Raw genomic sequence first — 13099 nt, forward strand, 5'->3', positions numbered from 1 at the left:
TAGCCTTTAGGAGAGTTCAGCGATATCTCTGGGTCATACCAGTGGTCTAACAATGACAAGTAGTATTCATCAACAGAACAGGATGCAACAGGGCAGGACAAGAGAAATATAGTGCTTCAAGAGAAATATAGAACTCTTTCAGGTTCTGCCAGTCTGTGTCTGGACCCTGAGACAGCATCCTTTGCTAAAGGTTCCTGATGGACTTTTTCCTACCAAAAATTCATCTAGTCACTTTTTGAACCCACATTAAGTTCAGTATCCACAATTTCTAGTGGCAAGAATCACGATTTATGTGAAGAATACCTCATTTTGGCCATTTTGAACTTGATATCTGATAATTTCATTCAATTTTCCCTAGTTTTTCTATGAAAGACAGAAAATAAAAATTCCTTATTCTCCTTCCACATACCACTCATGAGTTCAGATCTCTGTCAGGTCTCTCTGTCCCCACAGTTCATCATTTCTCTGGTCTGAAAATCCTAGTCTATTTAGCTGTTCTTGATCATGTGTTCATGTTGGAATAGTGCTACTGTCCCAGGTAACTGGGAGTAGTGCAGGATTTTCCAGAGCAGCAAAAGCCATCCAACGGTGCATATCTTTGAGAGCTATTTGGGTGAAATTAGACAGGGAAAATACCCCGTAGTCCTGCTGAAGATGAGCATTCAGGCAAACGTGTAAGTTTTAAGGCTATTAAAGGGATGAGACTTTCTGCCAGTGCTTGGGCATGAGGACTAAACACAGCCAAGCACTGAGAACAGGGCAAGTAAGCATGATTGCAAAAGGTTACTTGTGGTTCTACCACTGACTAACTCTGTAGTCTTGAAGTTGTAACTCATTGAATTTCTGTGTGCCTTAATTTTCCTACCTGTTATTCAGGAAATAACAAAATTTCTTTCCCTCTCAGGTATACCTGGAGCATCTTGGATGTGAAAATGTTCTGTTACAGGGCTAGAAAAGGCCACATGCAATTTTACATGACTTGGAGTATGGGAATGACACCAGGCAGCATAAATAACATTCTATTTAGTTCTTTCTTCCTGTCAATCCATGGATGGGTACAGAAAAGCAGCTGAAATAAAGATGGAAGGAGCGTATGTCACTTCTCAGAACACAGACAAATGCACAACACTTACCTTCTATCCGTAGGGCTCGGAGGTTTCTTGTGCTTTGCAATGTCATCACTGCTATGTTTCTTTTCTTTCCCTGTGACCTCCCCATAATAAGTCTTGTTGCCAATGCTCCTGGAGAGACCAGAGATGTCAGCATGACCATTCTGCACCCATATACAGTGACAGCTGTAGAAGGGTTCACAAGACTGTGCACATGTGAATAGGCTAAGTGTGCTGCTGGTGTAACTCTCCCAGAGTCAACTCGAGTCATTAAGACAGAAGCCGACTTAGAAGTTCCCTGGCTGGTTATACCAGCAGAGTACATTTTTAGACCAGGAGTTACCTCTCTGAAATACCAGCTCAGTAAGTAATCTCCAGCACAAAAGAATGCAAACTGGAAAGCAAAGGAATTGCCAAGAATCCCAACGAGCACGTATTTTGACTGGTCTCAGCTCCACTATCTGTGTCAATACACATGGCAATACCCAGGATGACTGCTTTCTATTAGCTCTCTCCCTAACTAAAATGCTTCTCGTTGGGAATGAGTTACACGGCCGTGGATTCCCTAAGGAAACAGCCTTTAACATATATTTTGGCTGGCTAATGGCAGATGACTGGTTTTTCCTTTTATTCAGTCCAAATAGAAGGCTTTCTAACAGAGCTGGTCACCTTTCTGGGACGGTCAGGTCTGAAGTTGTGGCCCCAATATCTACCCCTAGGGGAGATCTGAGCATGACCAAACCAAACATGTTTTTGAAACCAAGAGCTTAATTTATTCCTTAGTGAGTCATTTCAGCATAAGCTTGGTTGCCCTCTACTTGCTCTATTAGCCACAGAGGATGACTAGCACCTCCAGTGGGAAGTGAACCTATCTGCTAATTGGAGTTGGCTCTCCTCCTCCACTGACATTATGGAGAACCTGGAACAGCAAGGAGCTTCTTAGGCACCACAGTCAGTTAGGTGAGATAACTATCGTGTGCCAGTGTTGCTGAAACTTTAATTGAATCATAGAATCACAGAGTCACAGGTTGGAAAAGGCCCTTAAGGTCACTGAGTCCACCTGTAAACCTAACAGGGCTAGGAGAGATTTTTTGGTCCAAATCAGAGAGGAGGAGAAAGTAGTTGTTAAAGGACACTCAGGTGGGAAATAGTATAATTTCCTTCCCCACCATGTACATTGAGGACTTGAATCTTAGCATCCTGTCATCCAATGGGCCATGACAAGTCTTGGATGGAGTATATCATATGTGGGGGTTTTAATTTTCCCAAAGAAATGCAAAAAGGCCTTGATACAGTCCTACTGCAGATTAGCCAGTTCTTGAAATCTGAGAGAGCTATCTGTGCGATGGGAGAACCATTGCCCACCCCACTGTCAGCGTTACTTACTTACACGGTAAAGTTGGAGATGAAGGCTGCAGCTGGGATCTGCATCTCAAACACACCTTCGCGTGCCTCAGAGCCGCTGTTCACCATAGTGCACGACACCGTGGTGAAAGCATACCGAGAAATGATTGTGGATTTCACAGTGAATTCAGACATCCGAGGCCTGGTTTCCTGTAGGTATCAAAAGGTTACCTATTAACACTGAGAGCTAGATAACGCACCCCTTCTGTGTTTCAATGGCTTTAATACTTAATACTTAATACGCTCAAGTAAATTACCACCTTATGAGTATCAGGTTCCCCTATGAAAAACGGTCAGCAGCAGGCAAGGTGAGGTTGCCCTCAAAGTTTCAGGTGAGCTGCAAAAAGGTAAACCAGGAACATGTCACTGCCTTTGTTCACACACAAGAGCAAAGGCCACAGTCACTCTCCAGCAGTTGGGAAGGGTCCAGGAAGGATGAGAGCTCTGTTTACGTCAGCGTTTATGTTGTGAAACACACTGACAAGATCTGCCTGTATCCTAAGTTGCACCCTTCAATTCTGACCATGTAAGAGAGTCAAGATTCGTCCCTTATGGCCTGGGAAGAGAAGTCCAAAATATGTCCCCATAGGGTCCAGAACTGATGTCAGAGAAATTACCCTGTGGACTGTGCACAAGAGCAGATGTAAGACCTCTTGAAAGACTCAGATCACTGTGTATGAAGCAGCATCTTCAAATTCACACAATCAGATCCCCAAGTCGTAAACAGAAAAACTGCTGTCAATGGCGTAGGTTGAGTCCTCCTCTGCTAAGAATCCATCCTGAAGGCCTCAGCCAATGGATGGAAGAGACTTAATAAGAAACAGTGACACTGTGATGTCTCAGGCAAAATATTTTAAGCTTTTTAGCCCACACTGGATTCCTTCCAGCAGAGAAGCAGCAGAGACTGCAATGAATGACACACGATGTAGCAATGGAAGCTGAGAGCCAATTTCTGCTTCCTGGGAATGCATTTTTGTGCACAAGTCCTGGGTTGGAACATTTCTCCAGTCAAACATGGTTTTTTGACAGCAACATCTCCATGGAGCTCAACAGATTTCTTCCTAGAAGACTTCAGTGTGTTTAACAATAAACAGTCCATGTAAAAAAGAAATCCATATGTTGCCTTAAAAAGTCAAAGACCAAACCCTCAAAAGCAGAAGAGTAAAATGCATTGCAAATACAGAGCAACTTCACTAAGCCAGTAAACTGAGACTTTTCCTATTGAGGTTGATAAAAGTCACAGCCGCATAAGACTTGTGGAGACAAGAATATGCTCCTCAGCTGCACGTCCAGGCTTTTTTGTCTGAACAAAAATAATTTTGACAAATGGCTTAACAAAGGGAGTGAGTGGTTGTATGAGTAAATATGAAACAGGAACATTTCTGCAGTAGCTGACGGCAACAGAAACAGTAACAAATGAGCATCCAACTAATCAAGCTGTCGGGCTAGTGAATTCCAGGCAAATAGAAGAATGAGGATCACTGGAAACAAACACAGAACTGTCACTAGACTTGGAAAGAAAGCCCCACCTGCCTACACCTTCAAGGCTTGGAAAGACTCTGATAAATGTGTCTGAAATGTACCTAATAGCGATAGTTATCTTTTACAGCCGGAGAACGTGTGTTGTGCTCTCTGTCCACCATCATCCTGCTGAACACAGGCTCAGCTCACATGGAGCACAATGGCAAGAAATTAGCAATTCTAGGGTGTGATCGTCTCACTGGTTTCAGACAATCAGAATGATGGATCTAGACTAGAACACATCTGCTCAGATCTATATGTCCCCCCCTTAGGCCACTAGTGGCTTTTACTCAATTGTTGTAGATTAGAACTAGATCTTGCTGTTCTTAGTGCCTTCCATGACACATAGGCATTTGTTTTCAGTCTTGTTATCCTGAAGGTGGAGAAGATGGAGAGTTTTGATAAGAAGTAGTGTTGTAGGAACATTTCCAGATATAATGAGCTGATGTTTCATTTAGTCTTCCCTACCAATAATTGCCTGTGGCATAGCAAGAGATATAGAGGATTTAATAACAGAAGTAAAAGAAAGAATCTGAAACTACAGCAAATTATTTGGTTCCAGATGCCCTGCGTCCACTCCCATGTTCTGCATTTCACCATAAGCTAGGGGTTCAGACATGGTGGACAGCTCAACAGCAACAGAGGATCAAGTCCTTTGCCTTTTACCTGAGACACAAGGTGATTCTGCAGTGACAGATTTGACACTGAGTCTAACACCGTGAATGCAGTGGTGGATTTATCTGAAGTCAGAAAGTCTTTAGAATGTTGCCCTTGTTACAACAAGAACATAAGAACCATTGTACTGGGTAAGAACTAAAGCAATTCTCACCCTACAGCCTATCACTGGCAGAGATCAATAGTGTATGCTTAGAGAAGAGCATGAAATCAGCCCAACCTGCACTGACACTACCCAGAAATATTTCTTAGTTTCCACTAATTTGTGGCTGAAGGAATTCCTGAACCGAGGGTGGTATTAGTAAACCTCTGTGGATTTTTCTTCTATGACTTTACACAGCTGCTTTTTGAATCCATGTAAACCTTTAGCAACCCCAACATCCTGCAGCATGGAGTTCCACAGCTTAATGGCATTTTATATGAAGAACCACATCACTTAGGGTTTTCTTCTGAATCTGTTTGCTGGCTTCAACTGATCTCTGTCATATCTCTCTATCCCACTGAACAAGCTCCAGCTCTGGTATCCTCACAGAATGAGGAATGGCAAAACCAAACAAAAAAAAGACATTCAACACCTCTCCCTCTTCCTGGTGGATAGGTGTTGCTGTTGGAGAAAGCAAATGCCCTTATTCAGGGCATCACATAAGACTGAGGATGAAAGAATTGATTCATCTCCCCATCCCTGGAAGGGATCAACCATTCCTTGTATACAGAAAATATAAATGGAAGGGGCAGAGGCAGTTTCCTAACAGGTTACTAGGTCGGGCTTGGCGGGCAGCCCACGTTCCAGGCTGTGATTCTTGTGCGCTCCCTGGAGCTCTTGCACAATCCATCAGGGCCTGATGCTCTGACTTACAGCTGCACAAATGTCTGTCTGTTTTCTCCCCTTTTTATTAAGGTCTTCAGAAGATGAGAGGCAGCACAAAGGAAAAAAAAAAGAAACAAACCATTTGTTTAATATTATTATTACTGTGATTTATTATCCCTATTAAAAATAAAGCTAGGGAATGCCAAGGTGGCAGATTAGCACACTGCTGTGAGGCAGGTTGGCTGGATGGTTTATAAAGGCGTCCTGGTGATTATGATGAACTGGGAGCTGACATTTTCTTGCCAAACAAATGATTTTATGCTTGTTTACATCAAATGTTTGGAAAGACAGAAGAGAGCTGAAGATCAATTAAATACATTCCATGTTTTTACCTTTATCAGTTGCTTTCATCAAAACACATTGACTGTATCTCAGATTAGAAGTAATAAACTGGCAATAAGACTGAGACTTGCTCTCCTCTAGGCTGCTGATTCAAATCTGTCACACATCAAAGGGACCAGAAACTATTAACATGTGATGGCTGCTCAGTGTGTGAAATGAGTTCCTCCAGTCCTCAGCTGGGGAGGCTGCATACTTCAGAAGAGCCAGAAAAATAACTGGCCATGAACAGCAATTTCACTGGCTGCCCCTTTAGCCAAAGTTTTGATCTAAGCCATGCAGCTCAGTGCAGAAATATAGGCAGATCTCACAGATTTGTTGCACATCTCACAACGGCAAGTAAACATCTTAAAGCTTAGGTTCCTATGCCGAAAGAAGGATATTGGCTTCCTTGGTTTCTTCCTTTCTTCAGTAAATTTTGGCCTCTACACCAACAGAGGACAACAGATCTTCACATTTCAAAGCAAACTCTCCCTTCCTCTTCAAATTCAATGAACTTTTATCAGGCTTATGTTCACTGCACAGTTGAGGTTGTAACATTGGATGTTCTCTCTCCAAATCTGGGGTTGAGAAGATGTATTGGGAAGTATTAGAAGAACCTGTACCTGTTGCATTGATCAAAATGAAGATTATTTTACCTAGAATCTCACCCTACCATCAGCCAGTGACATAGTTCTTTCCTGGGCATAGGGATGCACACACGCGTATATATATAGAGCATGTGTAATTCCTATGAGGTAAAATAAAGACACAGTGAGATACATACCAGCCTCTGTAGAAATTTGGCCTGTCTTGGAACACGGCGCGCAACCTGCAAAGAGTTAAGGGAGTTAATGGAGCCTAGTCAACTCACAGAAGACATGTCTCTTGCTTAAATCCAGACATGGGTTTGTGTGACTGATCACCCATGGCCAGGTTCAAATGTTCCTCTAGTTAAAATTAAAACCTAAATCTCTCCTATATTAACAGACCCATTGATCAAAGCTCAGCAGTGGAATGCGGCTTTTGCAGGCAAGGAGGTACAGTGTGCTTTGTAAATGCTACTTGTCAGGAGACCCTCTATTTGAAGACAGGAACCCCAGCCTTTAGCCCTAGCCCTGGACACTATGCCTTGGCCCTGGAAGTGTATTCCCTTATAGCTTCCTATGGAGACCCGCAAAGGCTCTGTGTCACCATTTTTGCTCTGTTGCATGGTATACAGCCCATGATGAGAGGGGCTACTAAACAGTCCACAATGCTTGTCAAATATTGTGAAGGACCCACCTACATCCTCAGGCGAGTAAAAGCCAAAGCCCATTCCCCAGTCCAGAATCCATGCAAGAGCACTCAGCACTCATCATGGGTTACAGACACCTGGCAGGGAGAGGGCTGAGGGCATGACAAGCCCAGTCACCTGAGGTTGTCCTCAGCTCAGCACAGTGTGGCTGCTTTGAGCTGGAGCACCCGTGTGGAGGAGCTTAGCAAGGGTAACCCCATTCTGCTGCACATGTGGACCTGCTCCAACGGATGACTTGTGTAAATTAATGTTACAGCTTCAGCTTTATTGATATTAGCTCAACAGCAGATCTGTTGCCTAAAAACTCTCCACAGGTACTGTGGATTTATTACACAGTGACAGAAAAGCACTAGTTATGTGCAAAAAGGGAATAAAGATATTTAAACTCAGCCACAGATTTTATTATGAAACAAAGTGCTGCACCTATGGCAATGCAATTGTACTCATTGTATCGCCCTCCACGACAACAACTCCTCCGACTTCTTCCCTGCACATGGTGTAAGTCTCAGCTTAGCAACATCTCCACATCAAATCCCTCCCAAAACAGAGTACACGTCTCTTGTCAATGAAGGAAGCCAAGTGACTTCTTAATATGTCAGTGAAACTCCAGATAGCAGAGGAATGCAATGATTTTTTTTTTAACCTGATTTGCCCTTCCTGATGTCTTACACTGAAATAACAGCGCTCCTTTCCAAAGAGATGATTTTATGTCTGTTTATATCATGCATTGCAAAGCTAAGGAAAGCCCAATGGAGAAATTAAACAGTCTCCTCTGCTAGAAACCTTATTATTTCCTTCATTATTTTAGCCAACATCTTGTAAAATTAGAACCAAGTAAAAGCAGCTCCCTCAGGAAAGAGAAGAGGAGAGGAGAGGAGAGGAGAGGAGAGGAGAGGAGAGGAGAGGAGAGGAGAGGAGAGGAGAGGAGAGGAGAGGAGAGGAGAGGAGAGGAGAGGAGAGGAGAGGAGAGGAGAGGAGAGGAGAGGAGAGGAGAGGAGAGGAGAGGAGAGGAGAGGAGAGGAGAGGAGAGGAGAGGAGAGGAGAGGAGAGGAGAGGAGAGAAATTCTCTGCAGTTTAAATTTTGGAAGAAACTTTCTGTCTGGGTATATTATCTCAGGCAAGTAAAGCACCTCAGAAGCCTGCTGTGAGAGGCTGCAGAGTCTCCATCACTGTAGGTCCTTCAGAACAAGACAAATGTGAAGTTGATTGCACTTGGAGCAGAGGCAGGGATGAGACATCAGTGATCCTCAGTACTCTTTTTACTAAAGGATTACCTTTTGGAACAAATCCACCTGTTGTCCTGTATGGAATGGTCACAATGGTTTATACTGACTATTCAGTGAAACTGGAAATCTGGTTACTAGTTTCATCTTCCCCCACCACACACCCATTTTGTTTACTTGCTGATTTGCAAAAGAAGGTGTTGTATGACTTGGCTCCTTCAAGGGCTTGAGGATAATCAGTAGATATCTTTGAGTAGCTAAGAATCACCAGCATTGTTTGCTAGGACTTCATGGCTACTGCCAAAGCACTACTGCAGGGTTTATGATACTGATCAGTCCATCAAAGGGCTTTGAACCAGCCAGCTTCACTAGTATCATCTAATGGAACAATTTCCAAGTTCCCATCAACCTTTATGTTTGAAGCCTTCCAAAGCACTCATTAAAGCCCCATAATTGCTAGTAGTCACCCCATAGCTGGTGTCATCTGCTAGTCTTGGCAGAGAATAAGGAATCCAACTACCCGTGAAGGTCTGTCCAGAATAACTACCTCTAGTGCAACAGCAAAAACTAGCAACCTTGTGAACTACCTTAGCAGAGTGGTCAATCATTGGATGAGCCAACAAGTAATCCACACTCATTGCAAATACAAAGATCCTGCAAAGACCTGTGTCTGTACTTGCCTTTGTATAGGAAGATCCTTCCAGTTAAACACAGCCTTATATGCTCTCCAGAATTAGCTAGAGATTTGCTTATAGGGGATGTAGTATGTTCATCTAGGGAAGCACTTGCCTCTTAACCTGGCTCATGTGTTCAGTGAGGATGGACAGATGTCCCTTTCTAGGTCTGGCTGTCCCAGGTGACTAGACCACCACCTCTGTTTATACATCACTGCTTTTCTGTTGGAAGCTACTGCTGCCACTCCTGTGCCAGCAACACAGCTCCTGTGAAAACATACTTATTTGCCTCAAGCAAGATCAGCCAGGTTATTTCAACACTGCAAGCCAGTTGCTTGAGATTCATAACTGATTTTCCTCCTAAAGCAGATAAGTGAGTGTTCCTAGGTACCACTCCACTGGACGGGCAGTGGTGGAGATATTCTTTTCTACTCAGACAGGTGGGTCTACAAGACAACGTTGGGTTGTGGCTGAATTCCCCAAGAAGGAATATGTGTTTGCAGTAATCAGGATAGACAATGAAGTTGCTACGGTCCTCATACTGGAGAGAGATGGGCACTTCTGGAGAGAAATGCTTCCCATTCTATCATGGGTGGGATGAGCAACTGAATGAACAACTCTGAGGTGGGTACAGATACATATGAAAAGTCTCACTCTTCCTGCTTATCATATGGCAGAAGATGCCAAAAACAGGCATCTAGTGACATTTTAGACATGCTAGGGTATTCCAACTGGCCTCTAGCAAGGCACAGGTCTTCCATAGGTCCTGTAATTGTATCTGCCAATCCCACATGCGTATCTCAGTTACTACAGAGCTTCTCAGATCTGGTCAAATTTAGATAACTAATTGATGCCCTAAGTGACTCAAAGTCACACGTGATAGCTGGTGTGGACCTGAAGGATGTGAGCACAGATCTGAAGCTCAGACTTTTAAATCACAGACTCCCATACCACCGCCCAAACTCTCTTGCTAAATTGCAAAAAGTTCATTGCCCTTCCAGTCTTATTTCCACAGAAAATCTAAGCCACACAATGACACAACATAACAGCCCTCACTTGCAGAATATTTTTTTTTTTTTCTCCTGGTCAAGAGCATTTTACAAGATGAAACTCATGTGGTTCATTTAATCCAGCATGAGTTAAAAATCAAGTACGGTAAGATCGAGACCATAGGCAGAAAAACTTTCCTCTGAGCCTGAAATACTCTGAATTACTCAGGCTGGCGCATGGCCAGGGCACTGCGTTAACTCCCTTGTCCCTGCAAAATGTCTCGTTAGCACAGCTCTCGGGATGTCAGCCTTGAACCCATCCCTGGGCAGTAGCACCCAGCCCAGCAGGGTGCTGGGTCTTTGCTGGCTTAGCACCTCCAGCAACTGCCTTGCTCGTTGGCAGTAGCTTCCCACAGAGCTGAGCTGCCGCCACAGCCATGGGCACGCTGCAGGGATGGGTGTAATAAATGCGGTTTTAGCAGCCTGCCCTGCCACCAGATGCTCCCGAATGACGACCACCTTAAAACCTACTTGCTCCATGATGCTGTAGTCTGCCATCAGCTTCTCTTCCAGGTACCTCGCCATCAGCTCCGAGTCTGGCTGCCCCACCGAGGTGGAGAAAGCCCAGCAGAGCCACAGCCAAAGGATCATGGTGGAGGGGGAGCACCAGCTGGGGCTCCCTGCCCCAAAGGTGAGAGCAAAGCTCCGCTGCCTGCAGCTGCTGCCTGCGCTGCCAGACAGGCTGCGAGGAGGCTGACAGGAGGCGAGACGACCCACCCTCTTCTCCTCCTTCCCAGCTCGGGACCGGCCCCTTTTCCACTGAGGGCGGCTTCCCGTGCTGCCAGGAGCTGCAGGGGATCCTTGCAGGGTTTCCTGCCTGCAGCTGCTCCCCTCAGCCGCGCGTCCCGTGGGAGGCCGGGCACAAGCCACCGCCATGCCCCTCTTGACGCCACCCTCAGCCTCAGCCTCCATCTCGCGGAGAGGGGTGGCACTGGGGGTCCCTGAGGCGCTGCCGCCTGTTGTTTTGGCACCAGCAGGACCCCAGCCCCGTGGTGGCCCTCAGCAGGGGTAGGAAGGCTGAGGAGATGTTTCCTCCACCTGGCTGGGTGCTGAGGCAGGGCCTAAGATGGCCGCTGTCACACGGTGCCCGCCTGAGAGGCTGCTGCCCGGTGCCAGTGGGGGCTGGAAGGATGTGCTGGGCTGCCGGGGTGTCTCCTCGTGGGGTCAGCCATGGCATTGGGCAGGCCTGAACAACTTACGCCACAGCCCATATTAAAAAGCACCCTCCTATCCGGCCCCTTAGGGAGAACAATCCAAGAACGCAGTTCAAGGCTGGGGCTTTACCACAGAGCAGTAAAACCCTCCAGTTTCACCCTTTCTGAAGGGACACCTTCTCCTTCTCCCTGGTCTGGAGAGCCCTGGTTTGTTTGTGAAAGCTGCCCCAGGGCCCGCCATCCTGGAGCAGGGCAGGGCTGCCTCCACACCCTCTCCTTGGCACCCCGCCGGGCAGCCAGGTGTCTCCCCGCCAGCAAAGATGGCCAAGACCCATACATTCACCCCTCTGTCTTGTCACCTGGACTCCGTTTCTCAGCTGGGCAAAGCTGGTGCGAGCCTCCTGCTCTTCCCTCTGCCTCCAGGAGGCAGAGCCCTCTCCTCCCCGACCAGCCCCAGGGTGAAGGCGGACACTGGCTGGGCGGGCTGGGTCCCCCACACTCAGCTGCCAGGGACGTTCCCGAGGTACAGCTGTGCCAGCTGGCACGGACCGAGCATGTCTCATCCTCAGGCATTTGGCAATGTGCATCTGCAGTGCTCACCTAACCCCAAATCAGATGCGTTTACTCCTTCATTTTTCTATGCTAGCAGTAACATCTTAAATCCAGCAGACCCAAATTTCCTCCCCTCCTTTTTTATTTTTTTACAGGTGCTAGGTGCTGCATGCACAAACCTGTCAGAATTCAAACCACTGTATTTTCTTTTTCCTTTCCAGCTCTGGAAAGTCATCAGTCACCAGGGACTGAATCTGTTTTGCTTCAGCTCCAGTCCATGGCAGTGAAAGTCCAGTGAGTGTCTCAATATCTCTCCGGCCTTGCTGGGATGTATAAGCACACCTTTGGGCCACTGGAGTTTCTCCTTGTGGACAGACACATGTGCACCCACCTGAAAGCATATGTCCACTAAAAACTTATGTCCTGGGAGCATTATGTCCTCCAAATCTAGCTTGTGCAATGGAGGAGCAGGGAGGTGCTTGCTCCCCATTCAGAAGGCATGAGGGGAGCTGGAGATAGGGTAAAGGGAAGGGACAGCAAGGTCAACACCTCTGGAACCCCCTTTAGCAAATTGGTGGCTCAGACGCAGGTTGATGCCACACCACATTCACACACAGGCCCCTTCTGTCATTGCCAGCAGGACAAAAGGAATTAAAAACCTGGCCAGCCCCTCTCCCACTGGGACCAGTCCACCAATGGCAGGTAACAAGGCCTCTGGAGTGGCCACGTCCCCAGTGGAGCTGCAGACCTGGGCAACACTGCAGGGAATGGCAAAGGGCTTATGTTGCTGGAGAAGAGAAGATTGTGGGAGAAAGCTGGAAGGAGGCTGGGGCAGGATGCTTCAGGCCCCCAGAGCACCCCAAATGGTTGCTATGCTGATCTGGTCCCTGCCAAAAGATAGTTAGGGCATTATCTTCAGCTTCTCACCATTTCAAAGGGAGATGGAAGAGGGCTTAACCATCCAGTTGGGGGTCAAGAAAGCCTTCAAAGCAATGGCTCAGGCTGAGACCTGGTTTAAGGACACACAACAGACTGTTTGAAGTATTTTTCAGCTCCTGCATGTCTTGTCTAGCTCAGACACAGAAGTGTGCTGGAGTAGCATGAGAAGTAGGACTGCAGTCTCCTGCGCCCTCACTACTGACATTAGGCTGGGCTGCTCCTCAACCTGCTCTGTCCATGTTTCACTAAGCAGGGGACACAGATGAATAAAAGTCTTGAAGCATACGCTTAGAAATGCTGGAAATGGGCATTTAAA

General features: G+C 46.2%; 1 protein-coding gene across 1 annotated transcript in view; it reads right to left on the bottom strand.

Annotated features, from left to right (window-relative positions):
* The window catches only part of ITIH5 (inter-alpha-trypsin inhibitor heavy chain 5), a 49953-nt gene extending 39112 nt beyond the window's left edge, over positions 1–10841 (bottom strand). Inside the window, exons 1-4 of the mRNA XM_009506547.2 lie at positions 10610–10841; positions 6683–6727; positions 2500–2663; positions 1134–1241 (exon numbers count right to left, since the gene is read on the bottom strand). Of these exons, the coding sequence (XP_009504842.2) occupies positions 1134–1241; positions 2500–2663; positions 6683–6727; positions 10610–10729 (437 nt within the window). The 5' untranslated portion in view covers positions 10730–10841. The remainder of the gene's footprint in view (positions 1–1133; positions 1242–2499; positions 2664–6682; positions 6728–10609) is intronic.
* Positions 10842–13099: the final 2258 nt, after the last annotated feature.

Source organism: Phalacrocorax carbo, chromosome 1 (assembly GCF_963921805.1).
Source record: "Phalacrocorax carbo chromosome 1, bPhaCar2.1, whole genome shotgun sequence".
Lineage (NCBI taxonomy): Eukaryota > Metazoa > Chordata > Aves > Suliformes > Phalacrocoracidae > Phalacrocorax > Phalacrocorax carbo.